The sequence below is a fragment of the Fukomys damarensis genome, unplaced genomic scaffold (assembly GCF_012274545.1).
Source record: "Fukomys damarensis isolate Sample0158 unplaced genomic scaffold, DMR_v1.0_HiC HiC_scaffold_1, whole genome shotgun sequence".
Classification (NCBI taxonomy): Eukaryota; Metazoa; Chordata; class Mammalia; order Rodentia; family Bathyergidae; genus Fukomys; species Fukomys damarensis.
The window spans coordinates 13,106,095-13,120,193 of NW_022900913.1; the positions used below are offsets into that span (position 1 = coordinate 13,106,095).

Genomic DNA, 14,099 nt, shown 5'->3' on the forward strand with positions numbered 1-14,099 from the left:
AGAGCCAAGAAGAAGGGGAACCCAAAAAGACTGAGGCTCCCGCCGCCCAGGAGACGAAAAGTGACGGGGCCCCGGCTTCAGACTCAAAACCCAGCAGCGCCGAGGCTGCCCCCTCCTCCAAGGAGCCCCCCGCAGCCACGGAAGCGCCCAGTTCCACAACCAAGGTTCCGGCAGAGGAGCCCAAGACCGCCGAGGTCCCCGCAGCCAACTCGGATCAAACCGTAGCAGTGAAAGAGTAACCGGACAGCCTGGGAAAACACCACTGAGAAACAATCTCTCTATCTACCAGTCTCTCTCTCCCTCTGCTCCTCTTCCTCCCGCCCCTCCTCTTCCTCCCTCTCTCCCTCCTCTCTCTCTCTCTTTCTCCTATACTAACTGGTTTCCAATTGGAAGTAAGGATGTGTATTGCCCAAGTGGGGGAATAAAAAGGATGCTGACCCATTGAGGGATGGAGGGAGGGGGTGGGAGAATCCAAATAGTATTTTTGTGGGGAAATATCTAATATACCTTCAGTCACCTTGATCAGGAGCCCTGGCTTTGGAAGATCAGCGTCCCAGCACCGCGTCCCAGGGCGGTGGAGGGCGCTCCACCCTGCCCAGGCGGCTGTGCTGGAGGCCGTCGAAGTCTTTATGAAGGCAGTATTTTCTGTGTTATCCTTTTTAATTTACAGCGTTTCTTATTTTGATATTTTTTTAATGTTGTGGATGAATGCCAACTTTCCGACGGAGCCCACTTAGCCTGTCCACATGTATTTCGATGCCAGCCCTCCATTCCTCCTCTCCAGATATTTTTGGGAGTAAATGAGCATTCTCTCATCGTACTTAGCCTACCTAGATTTCTCATGACAAGTTAATGCATGTCCGTGGTTGGGTGCACCTGTAGTTCTGTTTATTGGTCAGTGGAGATGAAAAAACACAAAGTCTGCGTTCATTGCAGTCACTTTCTCTTCATTGTGTGTCACAGACACCAACACACCACTCATTGGAAAATGGAAAAAAAATAAAACTACAAAAAAATGTACAATGGATGCATTGAAATTATATGTAATTGTATAAATGGTGCAACAGTAATAAAGTAAAACAATTAAAAAAGAAGTAAGAGAGACTCTGGGTTTTCTTTTCCATACCCTTCTTCCCCCATCCAAAGCCTCGGTACATCTGTCCTTAGAGAAGAGAACAGAGTCTGGTCCTCTTCTTCTCCCGAATGTATCTGGGTGGAGGTACAAGGCAGGATCCGCCGATCTTTTGAGCATTATCTTTAGAAAATAATTGCATCGGAGTCAATAAATTGTCTCAGTGAAGAAGCTGAACCAAAACGTTGTGCGTATACATCCTACGAAAGTGTGAGTGGAATTTAATCGAAAAGAGCAACGATTGTGGATACAATCCGTCAAAGGGCAATAGATAGGTTTGGTCTGGAAGGATGGGGAGGAAAGAATAACAGCTCTTCTGGAAACATCATCCAGGTGTGATCTGGGAACCCCGCGGGGCAGTTATTCTACCCAATCCCATCACTTTTATCGGATTCCTGCCCGAGCCAGTGTGGTGGGCCCGGCGAGGGGACAGCAGCCTGGTGAGAGCAGGCATCCTGTGGCCTTAATGGGGACAGGATCACTGTCCTGGCTTTGCAGCGACTAGCTTCTGTGGGTTCTAGTCACCTCCAACTCCTCCAGTCCTTTCTTGCTTTCCCTAGCAGAGCTCAGGAGGTTGTGGTCCCTGAGGCAAACTTGCTTCACCTCTGAGACACAGAGTGGCTTGTGAATGTGCCCAGCCCGTGTACACCATGAGGAGATGGGTGCCTGTCCCTCCTCTCCGTTTCCCCAGTCCCTGCATGGTGACTGCTCAGAATTCGTCCGTGTAACAGATGTGGAGGGGTCTGGAGAACTTGGCTTTTGCAGAAGGACCAGGCGTGCACATCAGTCCTTAAGTGCAAAAAAAAAAGAGAGAAGGAATTGGCACTTGGATCTCCTGGAAGTAATTTGGGTATTTTTCAATCTGATACTGGAAATAAAAGTTTCGAGTGTAACACACTTTTGTAAAAGGGTAGAATCCTCATCACTACAGAGGTTTCACATGCAGAGCAGCGAGGTACCTTTTAGTATTTTAGAGGACGAGTGAATTTGCCTCTCGAATTTGTGAAGGCCTCCGTACAGGGCCTCATTCCCAAAAGGACGTTAAGGGTGCAGCAGATGGAAATGAGCCTGACCCCATTCCTACAGACTGCTTTACACAGGAATAAAAGGAAGGGAAAGATGCCTTTTCCAAGTCTTTCCCGAGCAGCTTCACTTAAGATGTTGCCTGGGGCAACAACTGGGGAAAGAAAAAGGATGAAACGGAGGAGCTTTAGGCAAATATTGTACCCAGGGCTTCAATCCCTGTTCACTTTTGGAACCTAGGATTCTTGTTTCTATAATGAAGTGAACTTGACCTTTTAATACCTGAAAGCACAGCACACAAGAACTGTAAACACATAAACCACCGAGCAACAGTTTTAGGTAAGAAAAACAGCCAGGGGATGTCCAGGTGATCACCAGTGTGTCTGAAAATAAACGAGATCACTTGAGAGAGGCTTGCTGGTGCTGGGAGAAAAAGATTCAGTAAAGGGTGGAAAACATTTCTGTAGTACTAATTTTTATTTGTTAAAAGTTACAATATTTAAATGCTTAAATTTAAATTAAAACAGATACAGTTATTACTCTTAACTGTCACGCAGAAAAATTTGCTTAGTGGAAGTAATGTAAACTCCAACATCTTTTTTTAATTAAGAAGATTAAAAATACATTGGTTATTTGGTGACCAGGAGATTAAAATCAGCCTCCTAGCTTAGCATTTATTACTATAAATTGCCAGTTAGGAATGAAGTAAGAGGATTTTTTTCTTTATACATGAGAGTTATTTGGGTAAGGTACAGAAGAAGTAAAATTGAGCTATACATATTTATTTTTCTCTTTGCTAGCTAGTAATTGTTCAGGCAATTAAGGGGTACAGAAATGTGGCCATTCCGATACTTAAATTGCATTTTTTCCTCAATGAGTTTCTTGGTACATTTTAGGTATACAGTACAGTTATGTTCATCATTGGGATCTTGTACCTTTACATGACAGGTCTTGGTTCTCATTTTTCCCCCTTGTCCCTGCCCTCCCTTCACCCCCTCCTCCCTTCCCTATTTACAAATATTTTATTTCCTTTTCTCATATTTCCCCCCCTTATTTCCTTTCCCCTACTTTTCCCACTTCCCCTACACCTTTAGCCCTTTTCTTCCTATTTCACACTGTCAATTATATCATTAGGATCTTATGTACCATTATAGTTTTTCACACCAGATAAATTGCATTCTTCACCTAACTAAAGTTTGTGATGTTTGATTTTACCATTCCTAAGCAAAACTTCTGAGGATGTAGTCAGACCTTGTGCATTGAGCAGAAAATGCTGCATGCCTGTGGAGATGGGCCCAGCTAGGGAGGGGTCAGGGTCAGGCGCCTGTGTTAATTTTGGATTCAACCAAATTGTTTCCGCCTCTGAAATGATTTGCAGCAGAGGGAGAGCACCGCGGGCTGTGTAGACAGGCAAGTATGGATATCTGGGAACGTGCATGGCTTCCCTAGCTCGGTACATCTGCTCTGTGAAGAACGAAGGTTCCCAGGTGGGACATGCATTGCGTGTGTGTGTGTGTGTGTGTGTGTGTGTGTGTGTGTGTGAGCGCCCGCACATGCTCACGTTACAAGGAGGAAACAAGGCGGAATCCAGTGTGTAGAGGGTTTGTCTCTCTACTCAGAAGGCCCTGTGCTCTCTCTGACACTGCCTTTGCGTGAAGCTGGGCCCACGTATCAGAGAGCTGGGCTGTGCCCTGCGTACTACGGTGGCTCTAGAGATGTCTACCCATCTTCCCCTCGGTCCTGGCCTGTGAGTTGCAGCCACAAGGGCACAAGCCAGGAACATCGCTCCTGGTGCACCCCTGACCCGAGTGGGGCAAGATCAAAGTCCAGTAGGCAGCAAGGATGTGGCTGTAGGGGCTGGGTGAGTCATTAGGTGCCAGCAAAGCCCTGTACTGTGTTACTACTGGAATTTAATTTTTACCAAGTGAAACTTTATGGTATATTGCAACAGGATTTTTCATAGAAACAAAGAACCCAACAAGTTTATAGTCATTGCTGGCCCTTGACACCAATCTTACATGTTTCTTTTACAGATTGGAGACTTCGATGTACAGCAAACGTTAGCCATTTCATTTATGGAGGAAAAAAAAATCTACAAAACTTGCGGTTCCAGTGTTGTCCAACTTTTTGTCTTCGGACTGATGAGCAGTATTAAGCCCCATGCTTTTGATTTCTGTTCCACAGTGGAGTTATTCTGAACTTTAACTGATTTGCACAATATCGAAAATTGGATGCTCAAGGGGCTAGCTTAGAAATAAACCAAGCAGCACTGAACCAATAGCTGTGGGATTTATGACATGAGGTTTTGTGTGCACCCTTAGAAGGCGAAATGTGCTTGAGCTGTAGCTGATACTGTTTTGTTCTAGCAGGTAGTTTGCACTGTATACATTTAATTCAGGGTTGGCTTTTCAGCTAGGACATCAGATTTTTTTATTTTCTACTTTTTTCTTTTTACTCTATCTGCTAATGCAAATGTAAATATAAAAAGGGAAATGTAAGGAGATTTTTCTATGAAGGTACAGCTTTTTTGATTTTTAAAACAAAGTATTCTTTACTATAAGCCTATATCTTTCTGCCTCTTTAATGGCAGAGATTTTACTGGTATATAAAATCTCAAATTTCAGGGTCTTCGATGTCTTAGGATATTTCCCCAAGTTTTTTTTTCAGTTTTCATCTTATAAAGAGGAATTTTTGTGCTGAAGCTTCTCTTCACATACATGTTTAAGGAAATTCTTAGAGAGAATATCTTTTTGAAAAATAACTGTGATCTTCAAAGAAAAATCCAAGTACATTTGCACACATTGAAATAGAAAAAAATCAAATAAAAAATATCTATCTCATATACATTTGGCCTTCCTATTTTCCTAAGGTGTGGACATCTAAGGTGTTCATTTTACTTTCTTTGAGGATAATCTTAGATGTCCAAGAAAATTTATTTTTAATATTCATATGTAGAAATGTCAACTGACAAAAAGATGAGAGGAGAGAAATGGATTTGGAATCAATTCCGGAACAGTCATAGTTGCTTTCTTTACATGTTTTTTGCTTATTTTGTCCAGAATTAAGAGACTAAGAGTAAATAGTTCTCAATAAACATTCCGTTGTGGGAGAATTCCCATCTTACATATAATTTTTATACGTACTAAACTAATCCTTAAAGAGTTTCAGATAATAAAGCCAGACGTTGTTAATCTAAAGCTGGTTAATCTAAACCTGGACTCCCGGGTGTAGAAATATATACTAAAATTTAAAAGAAATTTGATTCTCTAAAATTTACATAGTTATCACGATAAATTAAAAATCTTAAAGACCAACTGTTGAAGTCTAGAAAGGAATGATCAGTATCGGCATTTCCATTGCCTTTTGGGTTTTCAAGCTATGGATTTATTCAAGCAGAAAATGTGTGTGTACAGGTGCTCAAGCCTGTTGGCTGTCAGTGGAATGCTAAATCCTTGATGTCAGTGGGATTGTAGCATCTGGAAACCACACAGCTGAAAGGCAGGTATAATGCTCTTACTCAAAGAAGAAAAGGCATCTGTTTTACCCTGAGGAAGATACAAAGTTCGCTTGGAACTCACTTTTGTTAACAGAGAGGACCTCCAACAAAAGAAAAAAAAGTCCCCTAACCTTTCCTCTAAAAAGAAAGCAGTCCTCTTAGTGAAAGAGAAAGGCTAGGTGTCAGCGCTTTGCTGACAGAAATGGTCCAGTTTTGAGTTTTGCCAACAAAAGGGGATGATGTGCCTCATTACAAAGGCCTTTGGCCCAGGTTTGAGGAATTTGACAGGTGAGCTCCATTAAAAGAAATGACCCTAGAGTCCTGTGGCAGCAGTGAAGAAATTTCTGTCCCCCTCTGCTCGCACAGACAGCCAGGAATAGCGCTCACACTCAGGCGGAACCACCCACTGCAGCGGCTGAGTCTGACTAGTATGCAAATTACCCAGCAGTGGGTTTGCTTTTTTTTTTCTTTAATTTTTTTTAAAGCTGAGAATAATAGAGACTGTATTTTGCTTGCTATCTATTCATTGCCCTTTCTTTCAGACAGGAAATTTCAGGAGCTGAAACGGCCTGGGTGTTCAGAGCAAATACTACCATTTTGAAGTAAAACACACACACACACACACACACACACACACACACACACCCAAGTCAGAAGTGACACAGAAGTCAAACTACTAGAGTATATGTCAAAAAAGAGTTGCTTACATTTCTGATCCCAGCAGCACTTTTTAAAATCAGCTTTTTGTTTTTTATTTATTTCTTCTCTTGCATATTCGTGTTTCTCTACATGTTATCTTTCCCATCAAGGGCCCTTCTTCTGATTTTTCGTTTTGCTCTACTAATTATTTTCCATTCTTCCTGCCTACCCCAACTCCTGCCTGAGGGAAATGTTTACATTTGGACAGAACTTCAAACGTTATAAGCACCGTAAATGTATAGTTTTTTTTTTTTTTTTTTTTTTTTTTTTTTTTTTTTGATACTGGGGATTGAACTCGGAACCTTGTACTTGTAAAGCAGGTAGCGGAACCACTGGGCTAAATCCCCAGCCCAAATGTATAATTTTAAATACCTCTTAAGCATACTGCTTCTTTTGACTTTGCATGGAAAGAGGACAAGTTCAGATCTTAGGTAATATACGGTAGCCTTTGATATAGTGTGTTTATTCAAAGAGAGTCTTGAAGGTTCTACAAGGAGCTCTGTTTCAGGGGGCTGGGCAGTGGTTTCTCATCCAATCTGGCTACACAAGAATTTTCTTGGATGCTAAAAGAGATTCCAGCCCCCAGGATGTGATCCCAATTCAGTAATCCTTCTGGAAGGGAGAGGTAAGGGTGAGGTGTCCTGAATTCCCTTTGGGGATCAGCCTGCATAGTCTGAATTTCCCAAGACTAGAAATCAAAGAGACTCGTGTTAGAATAATGATTTGGTAGGTTGGTCTATGATGGTAGACCTCATAGGGGGAAAAAATAGAATAATAACCACAGAATTGTTGGAAGTATTTTCCATAAGACCAGGAAGTAACTGGCCCATGGGTTCCATGCCTGCTGATGCAATCAACTTGAGATTGGAAATATTAAAAAAAAATCCATCTGTACTGAACATGGACAGATTTTTTCTCATCCCTAGTCCCTAAACAAAGTAGTATGACAACTATTTACATAGCTATTACATTGTACTAGATTTTATCAGTAATGTAAAAGATGACTTAAAGTATAGTATAAACAGGCTACAATGCAAATGCTATGCTATTTTATAAGAGATTTCAGTAACCATGGATTTTTGCATTTGTTGGGATCCTGGAGCCATACACTAGACTCAGCACACCTATTCCAAAGGAGGCTTCAGTTCCTCAAAAAAGCTGTGGTCCTGTTCCTTCAATTGTTAATGCAAGTGTAATTGAAAAGATTCCTTAAAGTTTCCTTGAAAATACAGTGATGAAGACCATGGAATTTAAATCCAAAGTGCCCTATAAAGTACAGCCTAATTTGTAGGGAGAAAATATATAACTATGCCATTTATAGAAAACATTCTTTTTAGGAGAAGTCAAAGGCCAAGATGGTTTTCCTGAGGATATTCCAATTAGATTATAGAGATAACTAAGATGTAAATCAAGGCAAGAGAACAACTTAGTTTAGCATGTGGGAAGTGCAGGGCTTGGAATCCTGCCTTCATTATGTAGTTAGCTCTGTGACCTGGGAAAAGATTTTAATTTATCAGGATCTCAGTGTGAGAACTGACTGATGGAGAGGATAGGATGTTGTGTTTACCACACTGTTTAGTGCCTTAGCACTCATTAAATGGACTCACCACTGTGACATGCGTTTCCTTCTGGAATAAGTGAACAGGCAGCGCTGAGGTAATTTCATTTTTTACCTTAACATGATTTTTATGAGCAATTTCACTTAAAAGCAAAAAATACAACTTTGTAGATTAACTTAAGCACGGTTATTATTCATTCTTTATGCATGACATTTTCATATGTGTCAGGTCTCCTAGCACCTTCGACATTGCCTCATTCACTCATTCATTTGTCAAATATTTATTCAGCAGCTATTCTCTGCCAGTCTCTGTATAGCTACAATGGCAGGAATATAATAAGTATAAAAATAGAACCTAAACCTGAACCTAACCCTAGCCCTTAACACAAGGCTTCAAAGTACACTTCACCTCTCATCTCATGACTCACAGTCACCTCCAAGATGACATGTCCAGAGTGAGCTTCTGATCCCCAAATCTGCTCCTTCAGTCTTCTGTTTAAATGATGGCAACTACATCCTTCAGATACTCAACCCTTTCACCTATTCCTCTCATCTCCTTTTCTGGGCTGGAGGGCCCATTCGCTCTATACATCCACTGGAATCAGGATACAAGCACTCTTGCACCTGGTTGTGGCCACCAGGAACCTCTCAGAGTCCTGATTACCCAGGAGCCTGCTTTCCAACTTCTCTGCTCCAACCTCAGCTACTGATATTCTTCTCAACAGAGCAGCTTCAATTACCTGGTTTAAACCTAAGTGAGATCGTGTTGCTCCTCTGCTCAAACCTTCAGCTGGCTCCCTGCATAACTCAGAAAGCTAAGGTTTTCACTAGGTCAGACCTTGCAGAGGGAACCACGGTCCCAGGTAATACAGACAGCTGGCTATGAAGTTCTTAAGGACTTAGTTAAACACTTCTGTGAATTTCAAGATGGTGAACACAGAACACTAGACTAAGCCCTGGAGTCTTCTGAATGTGGGGTTGGGTATGACTATCTAGGTCACATGTCCTGGACGCTGGTCCTGGCTATGGCTTCTCCACAGTGCCTTCCTGCGACCCTTACCTCCACTATCTGATGTCATCTTCTTTCTTCCACTCTGCCACCCAGCTGGCCATTCCTTGGACATGAAGTTCTCAGGAATCTTGTTGCCTTTAGGTCTTCATAGTTGCTAGTTCCTCTGCCTGGAGCATTTCCAAACTCCCCCACTTCCTTCATGACTTAGTTTAAGTGTCACATTCACGTGAGGTCATCGTTCCTGACTATCCTATTTTAAACTGCCATCCACTATACAATCTCTTCTCTCTTACAAAGATGATTGAAAACATAGTGATTGTTTAAATGTTTTAAAAGTATTATAGGAAAATACACATTGCCACTCCCTCTCACTTCAAACACACTAAAGTCATCATTTTTTCCACTTCCTGAAACTGATGTGAAAGTCCTCTTTTATTAGTATTTTACAAGATGTGATAAAAAAATATGGTGAATGCTGCTGCTGCATGCTATTCAAAATGCAAAGGCAGGCTTGTAAAAATGATTAAGTTGTTTCCTTATGTGCCTTATTCACTGGACCTGGCACCATGCAACTTTTGGCCCTTCTTCAAAGTCAAAGTGACCAAAAAAGGTAAATGGTTTGAATCAGCTCAGGACATTGTGGTAACCATAACAACAGCAACAACAAAAACAAAACACTCATGAAAGAGGACTTCCAGAACTGCTTCAGAATGTGGCAAGAGCAATGGGTTAAATGCATGGAGAGAAAGAGTTATTTTGAGAGGGATTAATAGTGATCTGTCTTTTACTATACTACTTCTTAAAAAATTTAAATATTCACTGTATTTTGTGAATTCAGTGAATATATACATTGCTTCCCTTTTCCATGTCCATTTCCTAATTATTTCCTTTTTACTCCTAATCATCAAGGTATGGCATCTTTCTTAAATATTTTGTTTGTTCTATGTCTCAATAAGCTCTATAGACAGTTTTTAGTTTTTGTTTGTTTATTTGTCTTGTTCAGTGTTGTGTGTAAGTGCCTGGAATAGTGTAGTCAATACATCTTAATTGAAAGAATGAAAATATCAATAGTGGAAGATTCAAAATTAAACAATCAGATGAAAAAATCTGCAATTAAGTCTGCACTATGTTCATTGAAAGAAAGTAATTCTGTTCCACAAAAGACCATAGCTCTGACCAGACTAGGTTGAGGAAAGGGGAAAGTGTTCTGGCAGAGTGAATAGTAGCAACAAGCGGACTGTGTGCTGAGGAAACAAGGCTTGAGGAGGTGAGAAAAGGCCAGAGGAGTGGGAATTCACAGAGAAGGACAAGAAGCAGGAAAACGAGTTTGGAGTGGTCCCTGGGTTTGTCCGAGCAGACTTCACAGGCTGTGCTGAACGTGTTTGTCTTCATTCTGAGGATGATTGGAAATCACGTGGGAGCTATTGACCGAGGGACACATGGAAAGGAAAGAAAAGATCATTCTAGGTTCAGAGTAGAGAACACTTGGGGGTGTGAGGTAAATTCATGGAGACTGCAACTCTTAGGCTGATAGTTGAGGGCTACTTGAATACTATGGAGAAAACCCAGCAGGTGGAGTTGCAGTTTATATGATAAAAACACAAGTATTGGCTCTTCAAGGTTCTCCATGGCTGCTAGAATCCTGAGCTCAGAGAGCAGATGGCCCTTGGAAAAGAAGTGAGATTCTTCTTTGAATATAACAGAAAAGGGGTGGGAGAGGGGCTGACAGGGTGACGTTGCATGTTTGGGAAGGGCTTGAACTTCCTGTGTGAAGCGTGAGGCAAAATCATTTTGCACCACAGCCATGGTGCTGGTAGCTAGTGAGTGGCTGAGGATGGAGAAAAAGACTTGAACGGTGACCTGTAAGGTATGGTAGGGTGGTGACACATTGGAGCGGCCAGGCAGGAGCAAGGTGACACCACCCTCACACTTCATCTGCCCCAGCATCCGTTGTCATTTGGGTGCAGACACATAAGAGCAGAATAAGGAGGCTCCAGGGTTGGGACATTTTTAGCTATGTGTGACAGAAACCCAGAAGGGCAAGATAACTTAGGGAATTGGCAATAACATATGGTGCCGTGTGTATGGAGTTTTATGGTGTTGTATGGTGACCATGGAATGGCAAAAGGATAAACAGAGAAGTGGAGGATGGAGAGACATAGGCTGGAGAGGTGAAGAGGCCAACAGTTAAGGGTCCTGGTGAGCTGAGCCATAGTCATGGCAGAGGTATCAAGTAAAACTTGATGGTGGAATAGAACAGGGCACTGGGATTGGAAGTTTTTGGAGGTGGGGAAGGGGTAGATGGTGACAGTTTCTCTGATGACTGAGGAAAACAGTGGCCAAGGTAGTGTGCATGTAGTAAGTGAGAAAGGGGAAGTCAAGATGATGAAGCCAGGACATGGGAAAAATTGTCCAGGTGGGAGGCATTGCCACCTAGGATGCTGGCAAGCAAGACTTGAAGAAAGAAAGATGTGATCAGGGGTGTGCAATGGTGATGGTGGGAAGAGGATGATGGTCTCCCAAAGGAAAGGGCAGAGGCCTCAAATTAGCATCTTGCAAGTGGATGCTAAGGAAATGATATCCTCAGGAACATCAGCTAAGGCAAGGAGGTGAAAGGGGTGCTCACACAGATTCATACTGATGAAAAACTTCATACCAACTATAGTTGTACCTTGATTCACAAACCTAATTCTTTCCACGACTGTGGTCACAAACAGAATTGGATGAGAACCAAATCAAATTTCCCCATAAATTCTACATTGCATCTAACCATTGGATTTGATTTGGTTTTTAGTCCAATGTGGTTAGTGATCAGAATGGTGGAAAGCATTAAGTTTGTGGACTGAGATAGCACTGTATAAGATACTTCAACTCTCAAATGCAAGAGGATGAGGTAATGCTGTTGAATAAGTCATGGTTTTATTGCCTGGAGTCTAAAGAGACTTTAGATTTGAATCTTGGTTCGCTTTTTATATTTTAGACTGTGGCTTTATGATGTTCCTTGAGTTAGTCTTGAGTTTATGGAAGAGTTAGAGAGAGTCCTGTGTGGTTTTTGAGGGCCGAGGAAGGTCAAGATTATAGAGTAATACCCTGAAAACCAGTGGGCCCCAATATGGGGCACTCTCCCTGAGAACTAGAAAATCAAACGCAGAAGTTGGAAGCACACCTGGGCACACAGTCAGTAGACAGGGTCAGAGAGCAGAGATCTTTTTGATTTACAACGCATAACACCTGGTTATATGTGCACTGAATTTGGATGCTCAGCACTTCCAACTTCTCCTCAGCACAGAGTCTGCCTTGAAATGTCTCCCAAGTGCTCCAGAACTTTTCCTGAACATGTATCTGTCCTTCTGGTGCTCCTACCATTCCTTGCCACGGTTGTGTTACCCATGATACATTTGCTGGATAAGGACGTTTGCACTTCTTTGAGGTGGCAGAGGCAGAGGAAAGAGACAGGGACTCTATGTGCTTTCATCAATGAGTATCTGTATTTAGGATAACTAAGGATAACTATGATAGATCATCTTTTGCATAAGAAGGGAATATAATTTTCCAAAGTCTCTCACTATTATTAAGTACATTGAAAAGGGAAATGGAATGGTATATACCTTAAAGTATTTTTCAAATTTAAAATACACATCAATCACCTGCAGCTCTTATTAGCTTGTAGATTCTGACTCAGTTAGGTGTAGATTGGGAGACCCTATAATTACAAAAACCTTCTAAGAGGTGTTCGTGTTGCTGGGCCTTGCTCCACACGTGAGTAACAAGGTCTTAGGGGACCTTGAAAATTAGTATTAGTCTGTACAAATGTATGTTATTTATTCCTGAAAATGCAGGGTTCCCAAGATTTCTGCAGAAGCTGCCACAGCTTCTGCAGTTTCTCTGAGTTTCACCTGTTCTGTCAGATGACTCTGGTATTGTTATTCCATTTTAGGTAGCCTAACACTGGGACTGCTTTCCTGAACTGGTCAAAGTTTGTCAAATATTTTGAATATTATTTTTTGCTGCCAGGTTTGGTTCTATCCTTGATCTGGAAGAAGTCAGGGTGTTTAAGATCCCCACCTCTTGGAGTGGGAGTATCTCTGGGTCCACCTCCTTCTTTACTCCCCTGGATTATTGCAAGGGGAAAGGAGAGTACTGGGCAAAAATATTCTTGGATACCACATGCTAAGCATGCTTTCTGACTTAATCACCTCCTGTATGTTCTTGTATTAATGTCTAACTTATTTCTGCGCACATATTTGCTTTCAACACCGCAAGACTTCCCAAAAGTCTGAATTCCAGAGTAAGAAAGATGCTACCAAATTACTACCTTGAGGAATTATGCTTTTGTTCTTCCTAAATTATATTCACTGTTTTTAATGGTATAATTTAAAACAAAAGGCTATTATTCATGCTGCAGATATGGCTAGAGTTCCTTGCCCTGTTTGTTTAGCTAATCAGACTCGTGAAAGGGCAGCATTCCTAGAGGAGTACTAATATGGTTTGGGAGGAGCTATGATTTACAGATAATGAGTTAACTAACATAAGGGTGTGTTTAGCTTGTTCATATTTACTTGAATAGCAAAAGGAAAAAGGAATGAAACTGGACTGGGATGTTGCAGATTCAGACATGGATTCAGAATGTCTTTAAGTTTGTACATGGATGAACAAGTGACAGGAAAGAGCATATCTGTATATGAATGGTTGCACGTGTGTGTGTATGTGTGTGCGCGTGCACGCACTCATGAGTTATTGGGAAAAAATGAACTCACGGAAGGAGTGAGAAGTTAACATCAATCTCAGCCAGGATCCTGGAGCGTTGACTGATACCAGTGCAATACAGGAAGAGTGATGTCACAGCTGTCACTCTGTACTGTCCCGTGCAGCAGGCAGGGTCTATGAAGTGTTCTTTTACCTTAGTGGTAATTTGTGGAAGAATGAGTTTATACTCCTCCCAGAAATTCAGAGTAGAACTCAGGATGGAAGTAGGGTTAGAACTTCCAAACTTTTCACATTATTTTTCTAGCCTTTAAGGAAAATATTTTCGTTATCTGGGACGCCTTATAAATTGGGAGCATATCCTTTGCAAGTAGATATTCAGAGTTAAAATAAAAAAATAGGTATAAAATGTATATCTTATATATATATATATGTATATATGTATCTTATATATATTTTGGTAGCCACCCATGCA

At 41.5% G+C, this 14,099-nt stretch overlaps 1 protein-coding gene across 1 annotated transcript in view; it reads left to right on the top strand.

The window, feature by feature from the left end:
* Positions 1-1,094, top strand: part of Basp1 (brain abundant membrane attached signal protein 1) — a 52,932-nt gene extending 51,838 nt beyond the window's left edge. Inside the window, 1 exon segment of the mRNA XM_033757695.1 lies at positions 1-1,094. This exon segment is cut by the window's left edge and continues 95 nt beyond it. Coding sequence (XP_033613586.1) covers positions 1-239 — 239 coding nt within the window. The 3' untranslated portion in view covers positions 240-1,094.
* Positions 1,095-14,099: the final 13,005 nt, after the last annotated feature.